This window comes from Mangifera indica, chromosome 5 (genome assembly GCF_011075055.1).
Source record: "Mangifera indica cultivar Alphonso chromosome 5, CATAS_Mindica_2.1, whole genome shotgun sequence".
Classification (NCBI taxonomy): Eukaryota; Viridiplantae; Streptophyta; class Magnoliopsida; order Sapindales; family Anacardiaceae; genus Mangifera; species Mangifera indica.
Genome location: NC_058141.1, coordinates 11783673 through 11810637, shown reverse-complemented (window position 1 = coordinate 11810637; position 26965 = coordinate 11783673). Strand labels below are relative to the sequence as shown.

General features: G+C 31.1%; 4 protein-coding genes across 8 annotated transcripts; 3 read left to right on the top strand and 1 right to left on the bottom strand.

Annotated features, from left to right (window-relative positions):
* Positions 1–4814: 4814 nt before the first annotated feature.
* LOC123217541 (basic leucine zipper 43-like) lies at positions 4815–5621 on the top strand. Its single transcript, XM_044638616.1, has one exon. The coding sequence runs from the start codon at positions 4878–4880 to the stop codon at positions 5481–5483; it is 606 nt and encodes a 201-aa protein (XP_044494551.1). The 5' UTR covers positions 4815–4877; the 3' UTR covers positions 5484–5621.
* Positions 5622–9293: 3672 nt separating this feature from the next.
* On the bottom strand, positions 9294–10224 carry LOC123217524 (protein SOB FIVE-LIKE 1-like). Of its 2 annotated transcripts, none has more exons than XM_044638595.1 (2): positions 9984–10224; positions 9294–9897 (listed from the first exon to the last, which is right to left on the bottom strand). In XM_044638595.1, the coding sequence occupies exon 2, from the start codon at positions 9866–9868 to the stop codon at positions 9428–9430; it is 441 nt and encodes a 146-aa protein (XP_044494530.1). In that variant the 5' UTR covers positions 9869–9897; positions 9984–10224; the 3' UTR covers positions 9294–9427. The 2 variants fall into 2 exon arrangements, with proteins under 2 accessions (XP_044494530.1, XP_044494532.1); XM_044638597.1 differs by having other exon boundaries at positions 9294–9887.
* Positions 10225–14331: 4107 nt separating this feature from the next.
* On the top strand, positions 14332–19014 carry LOC123217661 (ceramide synthase 1 LOH3). 4 transcript variants are annotated; one of them, XM_044638753.1, is made up of 8 exons: positions 14513–14646; positions 15697–15868; positions 16378–16607; positions 16729–16884; positions 17118–17303; positions 17773–17957; positions 18235–18308; positions 18558–19014. In XM_044638753.1, exons 3-7 carry the CDS (start codon positions 16417–16419, stop codon positions 18264–18266), a joined length of 750 nt encoding a protein of 249 aa, XP_044494688.1. In that variant the 5' UTR covers positions 14513–14646; positions 15697–15868; positions 16378–16416; the 3' UTR covers positions 18267–18308; positions 18558–19014. The 4 variants fall into 4 exon arrangements, 3 of the variants coding, with proteins under 3 accessions (XP_044494689.1, XP_044494687.1, XP_044494688.1); XM_044638752.1 differs by lacking the exon at positions 15697–15868 and having other exon boundaries at positions 14335–14646; XM_044638754.1 differs by lacking the exons at positions 15697–15868; positions 18235–18308; positions 18558–19014 and adding an exon at positions 17581–17647 and having other exon boundaries at positions 14332–14646; positions 17773–17918.
* Positions 19015–20945: 1931 nt separating this feature from the next.
* On the top strand, positions 20946–22696 carry LOC123217656 (peroxidase 11-like). The gene is made up of 4 exons (XM_044638747.1): positions 20946–21201; positions 21288–21479; positions 21932–22097; positions 22195–22696. The coding sequence occupies exons 1-4, from the start codon at positions 20965–20967 to the stop codon at positions 22614–22616; spliced, it is 1017 nt and encodes a 338-aa protein (XP_044494682.1). The 5' UTR covers positions 20946–20964; the 3' UTR covers positions 22617–22696.
* The last annotated feature ends 4269 nt before the right edge of the window (positions 22697–26965 follow it).

The window sequence follows — 26965 nt, the reverse complement described above, 5'->3', positions numbered from 1 at the left end:
ATGCCGATAAGTCACCTAGGAATATGTGACAAGAAAAAGACAAGAAATTGAAGCCCTATATGGCGCATTTCAATGTTGGACGATCTAAAGTGGTATTTGAGTAGGAAAAGAAGGAATATTTGCTCCCCCCTGTCACCCATATTATCCTTTACATGGGTGACTCCCTTAAATTATTTGTTTTTTTGTTGGTTTGGACAAAACATAGAACCCCATCCCTATGGCTTGCTCCTTTAATGCATAGGCATTGGCGAGCTCCGCTGCAGATTGCTCACCTAGTCTCTATATACTCAATAAGCGATGTACATGCTTAAGTATTTATATCATGTTTATCGATATTTTATAATATATTATATATATTTTATGATATAATATAGATAAAAAAATATGTATTATAAGATATATTATAATTAATATAATACAATAAATGTATCGTATGGTACGATACAATATATATATTACCAATATAGATCAATATACTTTTTAGAGAAAATAATAATATAGTCAAAGTGCATATAAAAAATTTTAAATTTTTACAGGTATTTATAATATTTTCTAAAATGATGATATGTCTATTATATTATTTTAATTTTTAAAAACTATATCACACAATACGAAACTTGATATATGATACGATACAAAATTCAATTATCAAATCTATACATGTTTGGAGGCAATTGGAACAGAGTGTCCACAAAGTAATCTAACACCTCTCACATAAAATGGGTGCAACAGGAGTGGCATCCTCCACCGTAGAGTTGTTTTTGAAATCTTTGCCGATCCTTCAAGGGAGTATGATACAAGTAGTCCCACAGTCTTCGTTGTTCAACAGTAATCCCATTGGGCTCTTTATCCGTTCTATCTTCACCACTGTAATTGAGAATTGCTCCACGATGTCCTCAATCTCTAAAATGTTTGCATCACTTAAATTAGCCGACAAAGGACCCATGACTGCTGAAGGTATAATTTTCTTGACCTAATCTCCACTAGTTATTGCCTCATTGGACTAAAACCAAGACTAAACTTCGCTTGGATACTCCACTATAGCGTACCATAAAATCCTCTTTTTCCTTACTAATGGGTTAACACGATCAATAGATGAGGCTTCCAAACCAGTCACATAATTTCAGAGTTTGTCATTGGACGAGATTTCAAAAGACATCTGGAGAGAAAAAAAAAAAAATACACGGCTATCAGTTACCGAAAGACTCAACCAATGGCCAATTACATGTAGGTTCAAAAATAAACCTTTACCCTAAAGACTACTCTCAAACCCTTAAAATCTACCAAGATAACATCTAAACAAAACACATAAAATCCAAGAACAGGGTTTACAAGATAAAAAAACCTACCTATAGAATGGTTTGTTAAAGATATGTCGAACATCGTCACTAGAAAGTCAAAAGCTTGGGAAAATGTTCTGAACATTAGAAACCTTTGCAAACAGGTTACAATGAGATAGACTCAGAGATGTTTATGAGTAAGAGGAAGAGTTGGCGCTTGGGTCCGACATACTCTTATAAGCAATTTAGGAATAAGCAGGAAGCAACTCAACTGTTCAAGACAACTTAGCAATACACATCATTGATTTGGCAACATTGATAAATTGTAATCAGCAAGTCATCATTGACATTTGAATCAACTTAGACAAGCACACAACTCATACACGCAATGCATTAAATGTTCAAGTAGAAATATCATTTTTACAGCATACTATGAGCAGTTATCATAATCTTACATATGTTGTTTATTCTTGTAGAAAGATAAAGAATTTTTTAAAATCCTACTTACACTCTATAAATTAGGAGAGTGATTTTTATACGATCAAAACTCCTTCTTAATGAAACTCATAGATATAACATTCAAGAGGGGACTAACCATCAAATAATGATAACATGCACGATTGGTAGCCAAGTGCGTCATCAATGTGAGCATGAAACCCTTCCCTCTCAAAGACGGCAAGAAGGAACCACAATCTCCTTAATAGGCCTAGGGGATGGATAACTTTTGGCATAGCACATTATAATCCTGCTATAATTTGCTCAAACTAGTTAATAACACAATCATGGATATAGGTGGTTGAACAACACTAAAAATCTTCTTTATGTATATAATTTCTTATACTGAATTCCGTCACTAACCAGTATATTCTCGTTAATGCTTTATACATCACCAAACATTACAAGTGAGTCTTTCCACCATTTTATTTTGCAAATTAGTGTGTCTTTCCGCTTTTTTATTTTACAAATTAGTGTAATATAATTGGTAACCTCCTTGAAAAAGACAGAGAAGTTTCCTACCAGGAACAAAAACTCAAGTATTTGGGAATAGCATCTAGCAACATATGTCGTAGATAGGTCTTCTGGGTTTCTGGTTTCTCCAACCCCTTATGTTTAACACGAATTGCTTGGTTTTCTGGTATATATCCAACCCATTATGTTCAATAAAATTTGTTTAGGCACTCAATAATCTCACTTGAAAACTTAATCCCTATTGAGTTTCAATCTAGAATGAGAGCCATCACCTCAAGGGACAAGATGAATACTCTTAAGATCTCACGAGGCGGCACAAAAGAATACCTTTATCAACTTTCTCACATACTCAATGACACAAGAACCATTGTGAACTAAAACTCTTCCTCTTGGCTGAGAAATTAGTTATAAATTATATTTACAGAGAATAATGAGTAATTAATGTTATTTTATTTGTCCGGTAGATATACTTGGAGATAACAATGAAGTAACGAAACCTATTTGTTAGTTAATTAGTCATTAATCGTTCTTGTCATCACACTTTATGCATTCCTAACCCAGCAACTAAGTATTGACATCTGGTCTAAATTGAGATGGAAGATGGAATTTTAGTTGGCTTGAGTTTAGCAGCCTCTAGTAGTTTAATGGGAACCCTTTTAAAAATTAATAATCTCAATGTCATCTTATCTAGCTTTGCTGAAGAATTTAGAGGCTGCAGGGAACTTCAGTAATGGCGAATCACCTAAACAGTACGATGACATATACAAATACAACTAAAATAAAGTTTCAGAATAAAATACTTAACTCAATTAAGTAATACCACAGAGCATTTGCCTTCGCAAGTTGCTGCCTCTGAGATTTGTTCGTACTTTTTTGATATAATCTTCTTTATTAGTTATCTTCTACCTATTATACTATTGCAAGTGGGCCTCAGGAAGGTAGGCAATATTAAAATTAATTAATCATGCCCAAGAATTAATGCATAAGATTAGTCTTTGCAATTCAACTATTAAAATACATAGTCGATAAGATAGTTGAATAAGTTGCCTCGCCCTGATAAGGCATTAAAGAATCTTATAAATAATAACTTTCAGAAAATTCTGTGGATAATTCTCACATCTAGAATATTGCAAATGTAATATTTGATCTTGATTCTTGAGTTGATTACTCGATAATAGATAAAGAATAATATTATACGTATTCATTCTTGAATGTATATATGATGTATCATTATATGATTGGATATTATTTTATCTTTAATTTAAATTATCCAATCATTTCATAATATATATTAAATATGTATTCATTATGTACTCAAAGTAGGATAACATAGTTTTATTGATAGTTAAATAACAGTAAAACAAATAGATATGTAACACCTTATAAACTGTAAACTTAAACTTGATCCAGTATAGGGTATGAAAAATAAGAGTTATGCCTAATTTTAAGTATCTAATTGGGTATTTAAATAATATATCATCATATGATTAAGTAATATTTTATCATTAATTTAAAATCATTCAATCACATGATGCCTAATTAGATACTTAAAACTAGATTTATAATTTTATTGAAAAATAAACACATTCAAGGTATTCTTTTTTGTTTTTTTTATGTAGTGAAATCTTGCATCATGGAAGAGAGGAAAATGAAACTTGACTTTGAAAAAATTCATGGCCACATGTTTAACGAAGGAAAAAAGTAAAGGTCATAAAATTTTCCACAAAATAGCTTCATAAAATAAGAGCACTTGTGCAAAGATGGATGCAGGAGGAATTAAGTTAAGCCAAGTATATACAAGTACAAGAGAAATACTATTTATATGTACTATTAATAGCACAATTAGGTATGCATATGGTATACCAAAAGTGTATATATATATTTTTATTATTACAATAATAATCATTGGATTTAGGTACTTGATGTAGACCATTTAATTATATAAATGCACTCTCAAAGGGTCCCTTATTTCATAAAAAAATTTAGTTAAGTGATGACTGAGTCATCCGTATTATATAATATATTTTATCATTGGCTTGGAAACTCAAATTTATTTAATCTATAGTTATCCTTCTAAACTGAATTTGATTGCGTCATAAGGCACAAAAAGGTTTGAATTTTTAATATTAATTGCTTCTGAAATTTGCTTGGCTTATGAAGAAACTCTCAAGAGATTGACTTCAACTCCATTTCTAATTTGCCCTTTGTTTTTCTTCTTCTAAATCATTGCATCCCACATCATCAAACTTTTATTTTCTATTCAAAGCATCATCATATATGATGAAATATAATTATCCAAATCGAAATTTCTCTGATGCGAAGATGAGAACATGCATCATACATTGAGCATACACATGTCACAATCCCTGAGCTGGATTGAAAATCAGATTCAATATTGGCTAGAAGAGAATGATGCAAAGTGGAAGATATATAGATGCATTTCTATTCCCATAATTGTTTAAACCTCTTCTACTGTTTCTCTTTAATTTGTTGCCAAAATTGGCCCACTTCACTAGCCTTTTTTACGCTATAAAAACAGATCAATTCTCAATTCTCAACAATCTATTGCAATAAAATCCATTTTCCTTTAAGCTTCTTAAATCATATCTTGAGATTGAGATTGGAGTCATGTTTCTAGGTGATATCAGTGGGATGCAGTATCTGGCTCCTGAAAATCCAATTCCAAATCCTGCAGATTTTGGCGTGTTGCAAAATACCATACCAAATCTTCACCTCAACATGCTACTAACAAGCTTACCAAATTCTCTTATTCCCCCACTTCCAGGCCATGAATTCACTTCACAGGCCTCAAGCCTCAGCAATAACTCATCAACTTCTGATGAAGCTGAGGAGCAACAACTCCGAATCATCGATGAAAGGAAGCAGCGACGAATGATTTCCAACAGAGAATCCGCTCGGAGGTCAAGGATGCGTAAACAGAAGCACCTAGATGAGCTATGGGCTCAGGTGGTTCGACTTCGAACTGAAAATCACAATCTCATAGACAGGTTGAATTATGTATCAGAGTGCCATGAACGTGTGCTGCAAGAAAATGCTAGGCTCAAGGATGAAGCCTCTGATCTTCGCCAAATGCTGAGTGAACTGCAAATTGGGAGCCCTTACACTAATGCTGCTTTGAGAGATCTTGAAGATCAGGTCCCCTGTAACACAGCTCATCTGAGAGCTGAGTCCACAAACCAATCCCATGCAACTTCAGTAGATTTGCTTCATTGATGAGGCTAGTTTCATAATAACTATCTACTCTTTTTATGTTGTTGTTTGCTATGGTTGTTAATTAGGCTTTTGCCTCTCTTTGATATGTATGAGATTGGAAGCAGACCATGCAATAACAGCTTTAAAGTTTAATTCCAATTTTGCTCCCATTCACATTCAAAAATTAACATCAAATCATCCAAATAAAATCCTTCTCGCCGCATATACACACTTGCAGGTAGAGCTAAATATGTGAAAATGATATCACCGATAGTCCATTAGAGACAAATCAAAGACTCAATAATGACTTTATCTGTTAATGATTTTGAGATACCCCACCAACTTTGATTATTAATCTTCACCTGAAATATGGATCAGAAGAAGAACAGAGAAAGCCCAAAAGAAAGGTTTATAATATTGCAGAATATCAAACTCTATATATTACAACCATAAGAAGTGATTTTTCATGTCAGGTCAGGTGTACTAAAAGAAAAAGATGGTGGAGAACAGGTAATAATTTGCAGTGGAGTCTTGTGAACACAGAGTTGAGCGACAGGGGAGGGCAGGGCCAGCGTTGCCCACAATGACAGAGGCAAGAAGACAAATGCTGGTGGGGGTGGTGGTGGTATTGGCTCATCAAACCATTAACTAGTATAACAAGCAAAACATTTGAAAACCCCACCCACTCAACACCCAAGTACTGTTTTTAACTTTTTATGAGGCCATCAATAATATTATTACTGCCTAAGTTGCTTAACCCGAAGTTCCCAATATTCTTTTGTTTTCATCAATTTGGATAGCGTCAGCCCAGAGTTTACACTTCAAGCGCTCCTTCATGAGAAGTACCCTTCAGCTGCATTACACACTTCTTCATTTACAACTTCTCAAATTATCATTCTTATGAAAATGTACTTCTGTGTCAACATGCTTGCATGCATACAATTAAAATACCAACATTTTTCCTCGAGGACATGGAGGAGATAGGAGTTTACTGTCAATTCTCAAATGTTAAAGATACATCTTATACATGCATTATTCTGACTTTAAACCCCTTAAAGGTCAAATGCCAATTGGCATTTCATAGAATCCGGTATCCTTCCTACCGAAGAACACATTTATAATCATCATTGAATATAAAATATGACTATTGTACAGTTATATTTTTTTTTAATCAAACTCACTGAAATAATACCGAAATAATTAATCATATGAATTACATAAAATAATTAATCAGATCCCCTACACACAAGTCAATAATATAATACAAGCAAAAAAATTTCAGTTTAGAGAGCGAGAAGAAAAACTTTTAGCAGTTACAATCGTTCCTCACAATCTCCTCAGTATGCATTTTTCATTTTTTGTCATTACAGGATAAACATTGCTTCTTATCAAATCAAGAGCACACAATCATCAATTTTCCTTAACAACAAGATTTGAATCATTATATTTTCATATTCAATTATGTAATTATATATGTAAGTCTTCCCCTTATCCTATAAATTGAGGGTTGCACAAAAGCTTAAGGATGACAATTTTTACATACATATTGTCACTTTGCCAAATTATAATTAGAAATTATAATAATATAACAGTGGAAGTATGTTTTTAAGTAGTAGATCGAACCATCTATAAAATATCATTTTATTTGCTATAATTGGATTGCTCAAAGTTTCTTACACCGAATTACACCCACAATTTAATTTACTTCTTATTGTTTCAAGTTTTAACAACGACAACACAGTGCTAAAAGGAATGCCCTTGTAAAGTTCTTTTATGGTTGAAATTTCTCACTTTATATCAAATTCTACTACAAAATTCTTTTTTTGTTGGCTCGTGAAAGAAAAACCTAAAAAACCTTCAATGGCAAAATTACTGAAAAACCTAGTTCTAGTCACAATGTCACCACACCACTTCCCCCCTCCCCCCAGTCGATCTTGTTACTGAAAAAGAACTTGCCCTAATAGTTAAAGAATAACCAATGACACTTAACAATCAGGTGCAATTCAATGATGTTATTGGAAGCTTGATCAATGTCACCACAATCTTAATCCAATGATTATGCTACCCCAACAACAACGTTAGAGACCCCGATCCCCACTCATCATCTATTTTTGTTAATGAATTCTGTTTAGTTATATTGTAATTAACTGTTTTATCACTTTATTAAAATTAGAAAACTGCCATTAATATTTAATATAAATATTTAATTACCAATATATTATGATCATTTAAAAAATGTATCACTTAAACTTTTAAAACATATCAAAACTCTGACTAGTTTTAATATATTGTATTTTGTCTAATTCTTTAGGAGTATAACTGTCAATTTTAAACTATAGAAGGACATACTGAAATTTTTAAAAATTCAAAAACACCCTAAAGTTTTTTTCAAATTCCGAAAAGCCTCCTAAAATGTTTATTAACACTTCTAACATTTTTAAAAGTACAGTTTGTCCTCAAACTTTTGAAAATTGAAAATAGAAAAAATAACATAAAAAATAAAAATAAAAAGAATAAGGGGGAAACATTGGAAATAAAAAATAAGAGGAAATAGAAATTTTTGTGTAAAATAACTTTTTTACCATTTTATTTAATAAAATTTACTAACAAATGTAAAATAGCGGATGAAAATCTGGCTTTTTAAACTGTAAAAGTGAAAATTTGTTATTTCCGCAAACCTTAGGCAGGAAATTGTCCTTTGACCATAGAAATATAACTTCCTTGTCATTAGATCCGCAGATACAGACAATGGTTAAATATCTTTACCTCTAATGATTAGTAATTTTAAGGTCTAATAATTAGCTATTAGTTTACTGTTTACATTGAGAGATGTTCTCTAAAATTTCTTCGGCCTATATTCTGTTTCGATTTAAATTCTTTGGGCTAGAGGTGTTCTGTTTTCAATCATGTACAATGAGACTCAAATTCCTTTGGGCAGGAATTAGAAATGGTAGCACCAATGATAATTGGCCTTGCAGTCTTGGGCCAAGAATCTTGCTCTCGACATTGCTGAGAAACGATTCCCAATTTCTGTTTACAATAGGACTACATCAAAAGTTGATGAGGTTGGTTGAACAAGCCAAACAAGAAGGTATCTAGTAGTTACCTAGTCAATTCAGTCACAATTCTGCCAATCACACCCCACAATTACACAAAGATTTACAGAAGATGACTTTACGAAGATCTGGAAAATATTTATCGATTCAACTTGACAACTCACAATACTAGTCATGGAAAGATAAAACTTGAAATATAAATGTTGGGCATAAATAAGGAAAGTAAACAAAATAATAGTCTGACAATAGGACTGTCAGAATCCCCCACAAGGCAATTGCCTCCCCCAAATTGTTCCAAATTCATTCTTGTCTATTTTCAATTCCCATCAGGTAGGCAAGCGGAAGTGATTGACTCACCATTTTGAGTTGGGAAACATAGAACACCGCAAGCATGTGCGGGGTAAGTTTAATTATATGCGATGTCAATAATCTTACTAATCACCTTCTATATAGCCCACAGATGACAAGTTTGCAGACCGACCCGTTAAGGGTTCAGCATGGCACAGCCCAAAGAGCGTTCCACTGCTAGCAGACTTAGGCACAGCCGGTCTCCTAGCAAGACGAGCCAAGCCGGAGCCGGCACACATGGCCGTCCTTGACATGTCTTGACTCTTAGATCTGTGTGCAGACAATTGATTTCTCTTTACTTGTAGTTGTCCTATTATTAATGAAACAATACCTCGGATAGGTATTTTCAATTAATAGTTCTTCTATCTATATCAGTGTTCCTATCAGATGTAAACACAAAAAATCATCGAGACCGCGAAATCCGTAATTGGGAAGAATCAACATAGAATAGAGACAACACTTACAACACATTAGTTCTTTTTGATAAATGATACATTTGCAATCAAAATATTGAGAACTGCAAAACATTTGACAAAACATTCTTTCCTTTTTGGTCACCTTTTAGTTTGTTTTCCTCACCTTGCCTCTACTTCGCGCTTGAGGAGAAGCAGCTTTTGCTTTAAGCACAGACTCATCTCTCTCAACTTTGATTCTCCTTTCTTTCTTCTTCTCTTCACAATGAAGTTTCTCTTTTGAAGAAAGATTGCCAGGTGCATGCTTGTCAAAAGGGCTTCTCTTGCTTCCCCATGAAAGCTCTCGATTACTTGGGCCAGAAGAGGCATCTGAAGCCATGGAATCATCACTATCATCGTTAGCATCATTGTATTCAAAGCCAAGATTATCTTTGCTGTAGTTGTGTCCTTCGTTGTAAGAGGTGTGATCATGTTCATCACCATCATCACAATCGGCTTCATGGACTGGAGAGCCAATATACATTGTCCATCCTGACACACTACTGCTACTATATTCTTCTTTACAGCCAAAGATTTTCGAAGGCTCCATCAAAGTACCTATAGATTATCTAGATAGAACTGAAAACAGATATAAGTCTTGGAAGGTAAGAAACTTGATGAATGTTGTATCCGCTACAACTTGAAAAATCTGTGAATTTCTTTACCTGGGGTTTGTAGTTGAACTTGTATATTTGTCTCTCAGAGAATTGCCCGTTCACCAAACACGTGCAGCACTCCACGCACAGGACAAAGAACATGCATATCACGAAAAACCAATACAACCCAGCCTCATTATTGATATGCAGACTAAATTTTACCACCTCAAAATTATATCTCCTTTATTTTAATTTTAGCACTAGAAGACAGGGTTTCGGAGATAATCTTAGAGCTGTGACTGAGAATGAAAGTCATTTTGGTCGTTTTGACCTTTTACCTTTGCTTGTCCGTTTCTCTCATTAACAGTGAGCAGCTTTTAAGGTGGAAAATCATAAGAGCCCCACTCAACAAACAAGATGAAATACAAGACCTATTTTCTTAAATGGGTAAGAAAAGTAGAAATGCCTCTTACTATTCTCTTAAAGTTTCACAGAGTCAATTCTGTGTATAGTCACCAAGAAAAAGCAGCCTTCTCCAGTACAAGTTGCTCATAAGCCAACTGGGATTTGGCTTTTTGTATCAGGTTTAATGATATAGGTATTGCCCAGCCTAAGTGGTAAAGGTGAGGACACTTAAATAATTTACTTGGTATAATGTCAGTCGTTAAACTTGGAGTTTCTTTCCACTTAATATGTTGATACAGACCTAAAAAGATAATCCAACTTAAATAAGAATTGGTTGGTAAAAAAAAACCTATCATGTTTTTTTTTTTCTAAAGATCATATCTTTAACAATAACCTCTCAATTGGTATTAGTTAAAATATACATTTATGTAAAGGATTTTCCTTATAACAGGACATTGGTTATTTTAATCTGAGTCATATGAGTACTTATTTTGAATACGTAAATGAATACACATGTGTATCATCACATAAGTTAGTGTTATTTTATTCTTAATTTAAAATCACTCAATCACATCATGACATACATAAATATGTATCTATTTATGTAATCAAAATAAGTATGTGTAATTTTATGTATATATCTATTTATATATTTAAAGTAAATATGCATAGTTTTATTGTTTTAATTCATGATAATATATGAAAGTTGAAGAGATAAAAAACTACTGGTAGGCTTAGGCAGTCCTTGTGGTTGCCCACCGCTATTTCTAATGACTAGTGATGGCCTCTTGTATTATTCATATTTATAAAAGATATCCTTAGATTATCTAGACTCTCTTTGTCTTGGTTAGGGGCTGCATCTACATATGAAGTCTTTCAACAATTGGACAAGATGTTCTAAACTACAGACTTTTCTCATCATTTTCCTGTGTTCTGCTTGCTTTGAAGGGAGTTTCCCCAATCCATATGAGACAGAACTAAATTATTTAATGTGGTTTCCCGCTTTGTTATCTAGCATGTGCTTTAACAATACACAAATTTGAAGAAAAATGGTTTAGGATAAATGGAATAACAAATGAGAGATTTTAAATACGAGAATAAAGGTTCAAATTCTCTTTTTTTATGATATTTTAAAATTGAATCCTTGAGATATTATGAGATTGATCACGTTTCCTCTTAAAGTAACAAATTTGTCTTTTTTTTTTCTTGGATCCCAAATTTGATTGATAGGTTTAGACATTGGCATTAATTATTTTGTTGGTGCTTATAGTTGAAATGTACATAGAGGGTGCCATGGTGGGTCTAAAAGCATGTATTTTCAACAACTACGTGTGTGGTCATAGTTCCATCCCTGTTACATGAAAATCAATGTACAACATCTTAATGACATGAAGAACTACTTGAAAATCATGTGATAGAGTTATGCATAATTATAATATAATTGTTCTGTAAGAGCCTTCAGGAATCACATTTGTCAAACCATTTTAGTGGAGAATGCATTTTTAAAGAGGAGGGTATTTTGGGAAATCTAACATCAAATTATGATGCTTATAAACAAGAGATACATAAAAAAAAAAGAAAGAAATTGACTTGTCAGAATAGAAAGAGAAAAGAAATAAGGCTCCACCACAGCTAGTGACCTTGCCACTTCTTCTCCCCCATAAACTTTCCTTTTCATCTTAACAAAAATAGAATCTCAATCATAATTTCTTTCAATCTCGACCTCAATCTCACTCTCAAACTCCTCCTCTCCCAATCGGAGCTGCTCTCTCATTTTCCTTCCAAATTTGTCATTAAGGCATAAAATTGCTATCATTCTTCCTTGCCTGTTTGTGTGTGAAATATCTTAATGGCTTATATTAGTTCCAGAGGAGAGTAAATATGATTTATCAAAATTTAAAACACAAATTATAATTTACGAAATAAAAATAATTAAAAAATTCAGGGCAAATATAAGCTCAAATTTAAAAGATAAAATTAGAAATTTCTAAAATTTATAATGATTCAGAGGTTTTCATCTCAAGCCTTTTTCATCCACTCTTTCAAGCCAACTATTCGAAATTCTACTAAAAAAAAAAATTAATTTTTATGCTAGTTATTCAGAATTGCGTCTAATTACAATAGATTTATGAGATTTTGCACATAAGAGTTTTAATACAAAAAGTTTTGTGTAATTAATTTTTTAATATTTCAACGATGTAAATGATATTAATCCTATAATATTTATTATATATTTAATAAATTGATGAAAGTATCATTTATTTGTTCTTTTAACATTTAAGTGATTTAATTCTATAATATATAAAATGTTTGATTTGGGGTAATTTTTAATATTTTGTTAATATATATTATCAAGATAATTTTAATTTTTTATAATTTTATTCTCACTTATTAAGATTATGAGACAAAAATACTTGTGTTTTTTAAATTAAAATAACAAATAATATTGAGAATATTTGTAAAAATATATATATTAACAATACAATGACAACTTAAAAAAATAATTTTATAATTTAACAGTATAAAAAAATCTTAATATATTATTAACATGGAGAATATTTTAGAAAATATATCAGCCATGTTAATTCAATCAAACACAATACTAATTTATACAGACTAAATTTTTAAGAATATTTAAATAAAATAATATTTCATTGTTATTTTATCACTACCCATAAAATACAATAATTATTTATATATGTCATTTTTATTAAATATTATAATAATTTATATTTAATAATATTTCAAGTAATTGTATAATAATCTCTAGTTTTTATAATAAAAAATTATTTGAATTAAATGCACTTTTTATTGTATATTTAATAAACTAATATGTTAAAACTAATATTTAACTTTTGACATAAAATAAGAAAATATCAAAATTGATAACCTATCATATTTTGATATAATTCAAATGAAAAATTGTTATTCATATATCGAAAATGGACATGTGCATCCATCATTGGACACCCTTTGTTGTTTTTAAATGGCTAAAAGACTTATTCCCACCCAACGTTTAGTTTATAATCAAACTCCCACCAATTATGTTTTAAAAATCTAAATACTTACCTATCAACTATTACTATTAAAAAATCTATTAATTCTAAGGTTATAATTATCATTTAATATGTAATATTGAAAATAATAAAATTTTATCCAATTTCTCTACCTTAATTTTGAAAATTATCAATTTTCTCTGCTTAGTTTTTAAAACTTACCTACCCCCTCCCCTCCAAGGTTTTATTTTTTTTCTACATTTTTTAACAACCTTCGTTGTCTCTAGCCGCCTTTTTTAGTGTAGTTCATTTCTTTCCAACACTCTTTCTTCTTCCTAACGCTCTCTACTGAAAATTCCTAATATGTCAAAGTAAGATCTTCTCTTTCTCTCCCATGCAAGATTTGTCCCTATTATCGGGTTGTTATGTCTCTTTGTTGTACCTCTATTGTACTTATGCTAATGAAATAAATGTAGAAGATTGTTGGATCTTGAAAGATTATCATGAATATGTCACTCATTTTCGAAACAAAACGTCGAGAGGGAGAGAGAGTGTCAAAGAAAAAGGTTGAAGATGGTGGCTGAACATGGAGAAGGTAGTAAAAAAATGTAAGAAAAAAAATAAAAACTTAGGAAGGAAAAGGTAAGTTTTTAAAATCAATAGAGAAATTATAAATTTTTAAAATTAAGAAAAAAAATAAGATAATTTTTTTTATATTATAAATTAAATAATAATTATATCATTAAAACTAACAAATTCTTTTAATAATAATAATTAATACATATATATATTTGAATTTTCAAAATTTAATTAATAAAAATTTAAGAATAGATCTAACTTTTTCTTGGATAAAACAACAACAAAGTAACTAACACGTGCCAATCCTCCCACTTACGAATAAAGCCAGGGTTATTTTCGTCAAACTGTAAAACAGGGCAGTTGCAAAATTGGTACTAAAATATTCGGAACCCCACCAATCAAAACTTATAATTAGGCTCCGTCTGATTCCATTGTTTTTTTCATTGTTTTTTTTCTTATTTAGATTTTAACGAAAATCCTCCGTCCTTCATTTCAAACTCAAAACACTGTTCAGCATAAAGTCTCTTCGCCGGAACTTTCACTTGTCCCTGATCGGTCTAATTTCTCTGTTTGTTTCTCCGTAATATCTTGAACCAATATCTCAAATGGGCTTGATTGAATTTATCGAATCAATCAAATCTATTGACTGGGAGCAAGAATCGTTCCCAGCCTATGATGATTTCATTCTTCTTCCTCTTTTCTTCATTTTCTTTCCCTCTGTTCGATTCCTTCTCGAAAGATTCGTATTTGAGGTAATTCTTTTCTTTTATTTGACTATTTATTCTAATGCTTGTGTTTGTCTCATTAGTGTTTAACTTGAGCTTATTGGATCATTGGTGTAGTGGCTTTGTTTGATGGGGACTCCAATTTTATTTGATGGGATTTTGTTTTTCTTGGTTTGTTTTGGTTTGATGTAGCATGACTTTATTTGAATCGGATGGTTCTTCTTTGTATTTTTATTCTCTTGCCTTGTTTATTGCTGTAAACACTGAGATCTAATGTTAGAAGTTAAATCATGAGACTTGTAATGTTTCAGATATTTGTTTTAATGAGTTCAAAGATGTCAACTTTAATTCATACTTGTACTTAAATCGACAGTGTGATGTATATTTTTCTCATCATAAACCTTCCAATTCGAACATATCCATACTATTTAAACAGTTCTACATTTGTAGGACTCCTTTGGTGTTATGTTTAAATTCACACAATTTTTCTGGAAGTGATTTTTTGGTGTTTTACTAAGTGGAATGTGATTGCTTAAGTAAGGCTCATTGATGTTATAAAGGAACCCGATTAAACTTGAGATAAACTCTCTAGATGACTAAGATGAGCTTGAGCATTTTTTCTATAGCTTCTTGATGGTTTGATATTTGACTGAAGAATTGAAAATTACTAGATATTATTTGACATCCAGGAACTGGAATATTTTTGTTCATTGTTGTCATGATGTGTAATAAAAGTTGTTTAGGCTTGATCCTACGGTTGTTCTGGAGCCAATCATGTAACAAATTTTTTAACTTCATGGGATTTCCTAATTTTCTCCTTTTATGAATAATGCTTTTGAGTGATCAAATGCTTGAAAAATTAGGAAGACTAATGTAAGGTAAGCATATCAAAATCAATCAGATTATAGGGCACACCAAGTGTAAGTGAAGAACATTTTATTCCTATAAGGTTTCGGCCAGAGGCATCAGTTAAAAGTGTTAATAGTATTACCTAGTTAGTTGTATACTTGTTGGGATATTAGTTCAAATTGAGGCTTTTTCCATCTAACATTGTTCCTATGTAACTTTCTCATGTAGGATAACTACCAAGACCAGGATTAGATCACAGAGAAACAATGATTGGCTCATGTGATTTATGAAACTGATTATATGAGCAATTTTTCTAAAACCAAATAGAAGGAAAGAACTTTGCTTAATTTACTAATCTGCCCCTACTCTCCCATTCTATTGCTGTCCTATCTGACACAAGGTTTGATTTCTAAGATGAGGCTGAAGTTTTAGTGTCATATTCAATTATTGTAGGTTGTTTTTTAGATTTTTGTATTTATTAATAAGTTTTAGATAACACGTCGTAGTTAATTTTATATATCATTTTCTGTCCACATAATAGGCGGCATTATTGTTGTTCTATCATCTTTTGGTTTGCTGTTGTATTTCAATATTGAGAGATAAAAGGCCAAAGTAGCTTGTCAAGGCTCTTGAAATATGTATGCAATATGAGAAAACCATATCAAGCGTATACACGAGCATCCACTGAGTATGAATTCTTTTTAATTGCTTTCATATGAACTTCTTTATTTTTTCTACTCAGCAACTGGCATGATGATGTTTGCAGTTATAACTAAGATAAGAAAACAGGAATGTGACTTCTTCTTTCTTGTAGTCTTTTTCCCTTTTTTGTATGTTTAATTACTTTCCATTAATCTGATTAATTCTAAGAATTCGTGATGTTTGCATGATATTATATACATGCCACAGAAAGTGGGGAGGCGATTAATTTTTGGAAATGAGCTCCAGATGCTGAAGGTCGATGATGGAGAAAGAAGGAAAAAAATTGGAAAATTTAAAGAGTCAGCCTGGAAATGTGTGTATTTTCTTTCAGCAGAAGTTCTGGCCCTGTCTGTAACTTATGATGAACCTTGGTTTAAGAATACTAGATACTTTTGGGTGGGGCCAGGAGATCAAGTTTGGCCGGACCAAAAAATTAAGTAAGTCTAATTATGCACCAGTTAATAGATTGGCTTAAATCTATTTTTGTGGATTAACTCCTTTTAAAACGTTAAGATATCTGCATTATAACTCTATTGGGAATTGCTGTATCTTTTGCAGGTTGAAACTGAAGGGATTATATATGTATGCTGCTGGATTTTATACATACTCCATATTTGCTCTGATGTTTTGGGAAACAAGGCGTTCTGACTTTGGGGTGTCCATGGGTCATCATGTTGCAACTGTCATTCTCATTGTGCTGTCATACATATATAGGTGTGCTACATTGAGTCCTGTGGCAACCTTCTGTTGCTCTCTTTATCAGATTTCAGAAGAAGTGTGGTCTGTACCAACATAATGTTTGGTGTAGAGCCTTATTTGAAACCGAAGTGTGTTTGCCTATATTATAATGCTTATTCAGGAAAAAAAAAAGATGCCATTTGCATAAATCATACATTTCCGGCTATTATACCTACAGAATAATCTCCTAACATGTCTGTCTCTTGCAGATTTGCTCGTATTGGTTCTGTTGTTTTAGCACTTCATGATGCCAGTGATGTGTATTTGGAGATTGGGAAGATGTCAAAATACAGTGGCGCTGAAGGACTTGCTGGCTTTGCATTTATTCTTTTTGCTTTGTCTTGGATCCTATTGCGGCTAATCTATTATCCTTTCTGGGTCCTTTGGAGTACAAGGTTCGCAAAGTTGTTGATTAAATTATATTTGCCTTCATTATTTTTTTGGGTGTAACTTTAAATTGGTCAAAGTATATCAAAATTACAACATGATATTGCATTATGATTTTTATTGCTATACTAGAATAATCTAATGTCAGATTTAACCCTTGAAGATTTCCTCTTTTTTTTTTTTTTTTTGGTGCAAGCAAGTAGTGGAAGCATTTTTTTGGCCACTGGTGTACAGATGGACATTTCATTAGAAGTTATTATTTTGGAAATTCATTAACTTATGCAGGTTGGACTGCAAATTTCTGTGAGGATGATGAATATATATCCTTATTTCCTTGCACCTAAAGAGAATAGTAATTTTTTGCCCCTTTGACTACTCATTAAACTGAAATAACCATTAATTTAAAGACACATGATTTGATTTACTTTAATAAATTTTCTTTACTCATCCTTTGGTTTCTATTTTCCACCATGGCAGCTATGAAGTTGTCCTGACCTTGGACAAGGAAAAGCACCCACTGGATGGACCAATCTACTATTATGTGTTCAATACTCTTCTATTTTGCTTGCTTGTTATTCACATTTATTGGTGGGTCTTGATATATCGGATGCTTGTTAAGCAAATCCAAGCTAGGGGCCGAGTTAGTGAAGATGTTCGATCAGGTGAAGAATATGTGTTCATTGAAATGGTTTAGTTTCTTAGTAGTGAATGCATAGTGTAGCATAAAAATATGTTTTCAGAACAAATTTAGACAACATCAACTACCATAATATATGCCTATAATAGATGAAGCATAGAAGGATTAACAATAATTTGTTCTGGCATGTTGCAATGTGGTGATATTTTCATGCATGACCTGGTATCTACATTAACGAAGACTCAACATTTCATTATCTGCATTTAATTTTCTCCCTTTTTATCCCTTTTATCTTCATGCAGACTCCGAAAGTGAAGATGAACATGAAGATTAATCAGGAAGCAAATAATTACAGCCATTGTGTGACTCCTGTAAGGTGAGTTATAATTTTATGTGATCATTATGAATATTATATAAGACCCCAAATAGTTCATTGTGTTTCACATTTAATTCTCGCACAACGAAAATCATGACCTGAATGTAAAGAGCAAAATACATGTCAGTTAAAAACAATTTTCAGGAAAAAGTTAGATGTATAGTTCCAAATTCCCATTTTGTTCTATTGTAATGCATTCTTGGTCCTTGATTGAAGTGAAAAGATACTATTCTGCCATGTGTCCTGCAGGTGGGGAACTGCCTTGCGTTACACGACTGATTTGTTCTTTAATAAAAATGAAACACATGCGATCTGTGGGATTCCTTTGTAATGAAGGAATTGTATACTGATTTTTGAGATGGTGTTATAGCAGACAGAAGATGGTGGCAATTGAATAGGTGTACAATTCTTGATGTGAGATTTTGGGCCATGCAAAGCACCAGCTTAGATTTGTACTGACCCACCAAAGATTTGTTTTGCGAGAAAAAATTTCGTGATCTTTAAAATGTACTATATTTGATCTCTAATACTCGATCCTCTTGCCTGTTGCAAGAGTTTTGTTAATGCACTCAATTCTTTTTGTAACCGACCGAAGAACTTTGGTTCAGATCGGTTACTGTTTAACGTTCATCGTCAGTTTAAAAGTGTTTATGTTTGAGCGGATAGTGATTAATGAAAATTTAATGAGTCCTAATCACGTCTTTAATCCGATACTCTACTTATTTTCTTGTCTTGGTACTCCATTGATTGTTAGTGTGGAGTCATGGTTAACAAAAGAAAGAACCCTTTGAACTGCATGCAAAGTTTATAGGATTGTTTAAGGAGGTTAGTCAAAATTTTATAAATGTGATGGAAACTTGAACCTAGATTTTCTTCCTGAAAGTTGTTTTTTTTTAAGTTTTAATGTTTCACTAATTTTATGAACCTTTGAGATCACAAATAAATCATTTTGATTGCTAAAGAGTGTTTTCCCTTATAGCCCATTTACACATTTTTATAATAAAATCTGAAGTTTCTCTTTGCCTTATTAATATGTCATTTGTATAACTCTAAAAGTTAATAAAATTAGTAGAGTATTAGAACTTACTTGACATAATGATTGTGGGTTCAAGTCTTTATCACTTGGATTCTAGTTTTTGTCACGTTTACGAAACTTTTATTTACTTAACATAATGATTGTGGTTTTAATTATTATATCTTGGGTTTATCCAGTGTTTTGGATTCATCGATCCAACAAATATAAATAAAGTCCACTTTTAGCACCATCACCTTCTCAGATGCAAGTCATTGAATAAGAAACTTGTACATCTCAGATGTTCAATTACTTTTATTTAATGACATAAGTCGCAATCTTGCACTTCAAGATTAAGATTCAATATTTATCTTCTAGATTTTCTCTCATGAAGAAGAAAGTGAAAATGAATACACAAGAAAAGGTAACTGTATCTTGTCTTTAAAGAAAATTAATTACACACCTATAAACTTGTTAATTGTGATAAATATTTCACCCCGATTCTCAATTGTCAACTTATAATAATACACAGAAATCAGTAGAGAAGAAAAAGGTTTGTAATTATAATAGTGAACCGTGTTTGTTTAACCTAAGCTCCCCAAATCAATCAGACCATCCAACGTATCAAGTCCATGCTATATAAATGTAATCATAGTTATCATAATTACATCCAACTTATATAATACATATTTTAATATGATATATATATATATATATATATATATATATATATATATATATATATATATATATATATATATATATATATATATATATATATATATATATTATTATTATATGACATATCAAATTAATATAATATAATTGACGGATTTATAATACAATAAACATTATTAATATTGATTGATATAATTTTTTTAAAGAAACTAAAAATGTAGTAAAACACATATAAGAAAATTTTTAAATTTTTAAAGAGTGTATGATGTTTTTCAATATAATAACGTGTTAATTTAAAGTTTTTATTATATTATTTTTCAAAGTCATATTCTATAATATGATATCACACATTATATTAAAAATTTGATTTTTGATAGATAATACGATATATAATTCGACTATTAGGAAATAATATAATAAAACTATATATGCATATTTTTAGTATATAATTTAAGTATACAGATAATATGTCATTATATAATTAAATAATTTTGAATTAAAAATAAAATAATATCTAATTATATAATGATATTTCATTTGAGTATCGAATTGTATACAAAAAATGTGTACGCATAATATTGTTTATAAATAATATTACAAGATGAATTATTAAGATCTTGTTCAAGATTGTGCCGTCCAACAGGCCACAATTCGAGAGACTCTTGAGAAATCAAACTCTCCAGTTTAGAAGTTTGAAAGAGTAAAAGTGTGGGAGAGCTGCTATCAGTTATAGGTTTGTTGGCTTGCCCAGAAACACTTCTTTAAGACTTTGTTTCTTTATCATTTCGTTTTTTTGGGTTTAGGAGATTTCACCAACCAGGCCTATGGTAGTTGCATCTTCTGTTGACTCGAGTACTTCTTTATTCATATTACTCTGGCGTCGCCCATGCAAATTACTTTCTTTTTACTTATATATCTCCCAGTCCCACCTATCAGTGTTCAAGAATAAGTAAGTTTGTAGCAAGAATGGCAGCTTCTGTTCATCATCCAAACATCACAATTTTGCATTTGTTGGCTGTAGTTTTGTCAATTTTTAGCTCCAGGTTGCATGCAAGTGAACCTTATTTGACACTGGATTACTATGCGTCTACATGCCCAAGCGTGGTCGAGATTGTCAGAAAAGAGATGGAATGTGCGGTTCTTTCTGATCCTCGTAACGCTGCCTTCATACTTCGATTACATTTCCATGACTGCTTTGTACAGGTTCCTGTTTTATCATTGTTTGTGGCTGAAGATTTCTTTTTCTTTGAACAAATTAAGCGGAATATTAATGAAAATGATTAGTACAGGGATGCGACGGGTCAGTTCTGCTTGACGATACAATAGACTTGAAAGGAGAGAAAACAGCTGCTGCGAATAAAAACTCCCTGGAAGGTTTCAGACTGATTGATAGGATAAAAAACAAGCTTGAATCTGAATGCCCTGGAATTGTGTCGTGTGCAGATATTCTTACCATTGCAGCAAGAGATGCTGTCATCCTGGTATGCACAATAAATATTTTTGGTCTATATTGTAAGATTTACCAGATATATATTCAATCAATTCTAAATTCAATAACAATATTGATTCATATACATGTAGTTTCAGAATACTAAATATTAATGATCAAGAGAATCAGACAAACCTAACGCGTCATAGTTAATATAAAATCAACTTTAAATCCGATTGATTATCAGTCTGTTAGAATTTATCTTCCTTTCTTATACACTCTCAAAATTATGATATGTATTGGGAAAAGAGACCTAATCTCTTTTATAATAGTTTATGGGGTTCTCCTGTAAAAAAATTTAATAAACTCGATAGTTTATTATTGCATTGTCGAAACCTAGATTTTTCTGCGAAGTTTATGGGTACTCAACAAAATTGTTCATATATAAAGTTAATTCGTTGGACTATAACATCAATTTTTGTGTGTTGATGCAACTGTTTGCAGGTAGGTGGACCTTTTTGGGATGTTCCATTGGGAAGAAAGGATTCAAGAACTGCAGGTTACGAACTCGCAAGCGTCAATATGCCCACTGCAGATGAGGGTGTTCTCTCTATCATCTCCAAGTTTCTTTATCAAGGCCTTACGGTCACAGACATGGTGGCTCTTTCGGGTACCCAGAAAACAAGAAGCTCAATCAAGAATTTTATATCTGTGTTAACAACTCAAGTATAAAAACATTTATTTGTTTGGTAATAATGAATCTGCAGGAGCTCACACGATTGGAATGGCACGTTGTGAAAATTTCAGAGGCAGGATCTACGGAGATTTTGCATTTACTTCAGGAAAAACTCCATCTTCTGAAACGTATCTCAGCAACTTGAAATCAACATGCCCTGCCTTTGGATCAGGCAATAATATATCAGCAATGGATTATGTAACCCCAAATCTTTTTGACAATTCCTTTTATCAAATACTTGTCAAAGGGGAGGGACTTCTCAACTCAGACCAGGAAGTGTATTCAAGCGTATTTGGAATCCAAACAAAAGAGCTTGTGAACAGGTATGCACAAGACTCTCTTGCTTTCTTCCGGCAGTTCTCTGATAGCATGGTCAAAATGGGAAATATTATGAACGCCGATAGCTTTTTCAATGGTGAAGTGAGGAAGAATTGCAGATTTGTGAACACCTGAGATATAATTGTGAAGTTCAGGTAGATGAACAAATGAAAATAAATCATACATGGACTTGGTTCATTTCGAAAATCAATAAAAAAAAAAATTACAGACTTTTAAATATATAATTAAGTTTATATCAGGAGTCTTTATTCCACCACATATATAAAACTTCATATCATCACACCAATGTAAGTAGTTTTATTTTTTACCATTTTAAAAATTATAGTAAATGACTATATATTAAAATATTAATATAATTAAATAATTAAATTATCAAAATTTATATTTATAAATAATAATCTAAGAATAATATTGAAAAGTAACCTATCAAAGGTTAAGCCTTACAAGCACAATAGACTTACAAGAATAATAAATTATGTATATTTATTTTAAATATATAAATATGTATATATTAATATGTGTTATCACATAACTAAATATTATTTTACTTTTAATTTAAAATCATTTAATTATATAATAATATATAAAAATATATATTTATATATTCAAAATAAATAAATAAATATAATATTGTTCGAATACCAAAGTGACAAACATTGGATGAGAAGTAGTGGTTCTGTTATCTCTTTTATTAGATTTGAGAGAATAAGTGATCACTAAAGCAAAAGATAAGGATGATACAAATGAGTAATATTTAATCACATGATGACATACTTATATGTGTACAAATAAGTACATACTTATATGTATTTTTTATATGATTAAGTGATTTTAAATTAATTATAAGATAATATTCAATCACATTACTTATTCATATATTTAAAATAGATACATATTGTATTAGTCACATATTTTATATAATGTATTAAGTTTTCTTAAAAAAGAACTGCATGTGACAAAGAGTCGTTGTTATTTAGAGATTCTCAACAATTAGACAACGTTTCACAGTTTATTAATAGATATTGCTCCAGTAACGAACGTTGAATAACCACCCGCAAAATTTGTCGAATCTCCATGCAATGGAGCATGGTCTACCCTTGATTACTATTAAGGAGTGCATAGCACACACTATAACATAACTCGGTTTGGCACAATGAAATGAAGTGGTACGAAAATGTTTTGGTGTGGGTAGGACTGGATTCGAGCCGAGCCAGCTCGAGCTCGGCTCGGCTCGATTCGAGCCCGAAACGAGCTGGGCTTTGCTCGGCTTGACAATTTTTTTTTAAAAGTCGTTTTGATCCATATATATATATAAAACGGTGTCGTTTTGATATGAAAAATGAATCGAATCGAACCGAATACAAGTCAAACTCGAGCCGAGCCGAGTTCAGCTCGAGTCGAGCTCGAGCCGAACTCGAGCCGGCCATAAAAAAACCGAGCCGAGCCTGAGCTGGTTGAGAGCCGAGCTCGGCTCGGCTCGAATCCAGCCTATGTGGGATCACCATGCCTATATCTATATGGCCAAAGGACTTATTCCCGATCAAGGTTTGTTGTATTCTCAAATTAATATTTATTAATTATTAAAAATTTAAATACTTATTTATAATTTGTTAAAATTAATAAAATTTTATTTTTTCTCTTAAATTTAAAAAATTAATAATTTTACTTCAGAATTAAATTTTAAAACTTTATATTTTCTCTCTTAATACTGTCTTAGACCAACTTCTTTCTTTTTTGCCCTTTTTTTGATACTATCTTCGAATGAAAATGTCGTTTTCATAAATAAACAATGTCAATCTTGGTCGTGATTTTAAGCATTTTGAAGTAACATAAATTTAATTTGACAATGATTATCCACCTGTCAATTAAAGCAGGGCACATGGCAAGTGGCATATTTAATTTTGGGAAGTTATTTATTGGCTATAAATTCAAAAATACAATGACAATTTTGTCCTCAACGAAAGTAGAGTTGGGCCTTGAGTGTGTAAGTTTATAAAATCTTCTATCCTGTATGAGCCCAATAGGGATTATGACCAAACTCAAACTTTCTGGGATTCTTTTTTTTGTAAAGTTGTAATCCATAGAGCAAAGTCAACAAAATAACATATGCATTTTTTTTATTTTTATTATAGATTAATTTCTACAATATTACTTGTTCCTCAACAAGTGATGCGCATTAATAAATGTTGGTTTTTCCTTCTATTTCAAGGCAATAATAATTATATAACAGTGATGTTTTGTAAATTTGTGAAGATTGTCAAATTTTTTATACTTTATGTTGAAAGTCAATTCCCATGCCATAATCATCTTACGTGAGAGAAGAGCAAGAATAAATGCATATTCAAAGTCTAGAATTATAAAACGTAACGCATAAGGTTAGAAATTCAAGATGTCCATTATTTTAATTTACCTTTCAACATTTGACAATGCATTTATCATAATCTAGTGTGAATGATTTGATAATAAAATTATGTATATCTATTTTGAGTACACAAATATCTATACACTTATATATATCATTATATGATTGTGTTTTTAAATTAACGATAAAATAACACTTAATCATATGATGATATATATAAATATATATACATAATTATATATTTAAAATAGGTACATATAATATTATTCATGATTTAATAAATACGTTGTATGACTAAGGGGGTTCAACTTTTCAAGAATCGCCTCAATTTGTTGGAACAGTAGATAAGGAAATGTAGCCAATAAATATGTTTGACAGATTCTTTGTTTGAGTATAATTGACGTAAATGAGATTGCCAAACTTGGTCAAGAGTCAATGAGAATGGAATCCTTCTTATTTTTTAATATTCAAAAAGTGATGATCAGTTGGGCCACTTGCTCCAAATGGCTTTAGGCAAAAAGGGTTTTTAATTAGCTTATGGTCGGGCGGAAGTAGGTGGACAGAGCAGTATCGTCGGCGAATGACATTCAGTAACCGGCGATCAAGTGCGTGAGGTGGAGTCAATTTCTATCCAAGTGTAGATAGACAAGGAAAAAAATAAATCTTAAAAGAAAAATTAAGTGTTTAATAATTTTAATAAAATGTGAGATAAATTTTATTTATTTTTAATATTATAAATTAAATGATAATTATATCGATAAAACTAATAAATTTTATTATTCTTATTCAATGATAAATAAGTATTTGAATTTTTTAAATTTAGTAGATGAAAATTGACAATTGATTAAACTTTAGGTGGGAAATAATAATTTAACCGATTCAAAATTTGGATACCTTGCATGCTCATAAGACAATAGTGTAGTGTTTCCCCGTAAGCCCTAACTTTGAGACATGGTTCATTTATGGATAAAATTGAAACCCACCAATCATTGAAGAACCAAACATAATAATGCCCTAAATTATATATATTCCAATTGCCAAGATTTTCACATTCAACAACAAGGTCGTGTCATCTTTCCATGTTTCAGCAGGGCATCAATTTTAATAATTATTAAACATTATTAAAAATTTAAAACACATGTCAAAATTCCACATAAATATACGTTACGTTTTAAACTTGCTAAAAATAATCATTATTAGTTTCGTGCTTTTGATTATATTACGTATTCTAATGGGATGCATTGCGATTTGATTGGATTTGAGAAATGTTCAAATAGGTCATAATATTAAATCCCAGACTCATTCAATTTCTCACAGGGGGGTATAAATAGTAAAATTAAGGCTTATTTTCACCTAAGGTATATTGAAATTTCAAACATAAACTTATTAACTTTAGAAAACTTAAATACTCACCCATCATCTAATTTCTGTTAGAGATTTTTATTTTACCAGTAATATTAAAATAATTATAATTTTTTCCCATTTTCTCTATTAAGTTTTAAAAACTAATAATTTCATTACAACATCAATTTTTCTAATTTTGAAATGTGACTTTCACCCCCCCCCCCTCTCAAATCTCTGAGGTTTTTTTTTTTTTTCTTTTTGACTACCATCTTTAACGACAGAAACCATTTAAAGACGAGATGAAAAGACAACGACCATCTCTGACAAACAAATCTTCATTAATGGAAACAAAGTCTGTTCAAAAAGAGATATCTTCCTCTTTATCTTTTCATCAACAGAGACGAAGAGATATCTATTAGAGATAGTTGTTGTTTCATCATCTTGACTTTAGATGGTCACCAAAGAGAGAAAAAAGAAACTCTAGAGATATGAGAAGAGAGAAAAAATTATTTTTTAAAACTAAAAAAGTTAAAAATTTTGATATTTTTAATTTTTAAAACCTAATAAAAAATAGAAAAAAAATTATAATTATTTTAATATTATAGATAAAATAATAATTTTATATAAATATTTAAAATTTTAAAAATTAATATATATAAATTTGAGATTTCACTTACCACCGAAGTGGAAATAAATCTTCTGGCCTAAAATTAATTAATATACGAGACAAATGATTGAAATATGTAGCAGGGGCAGA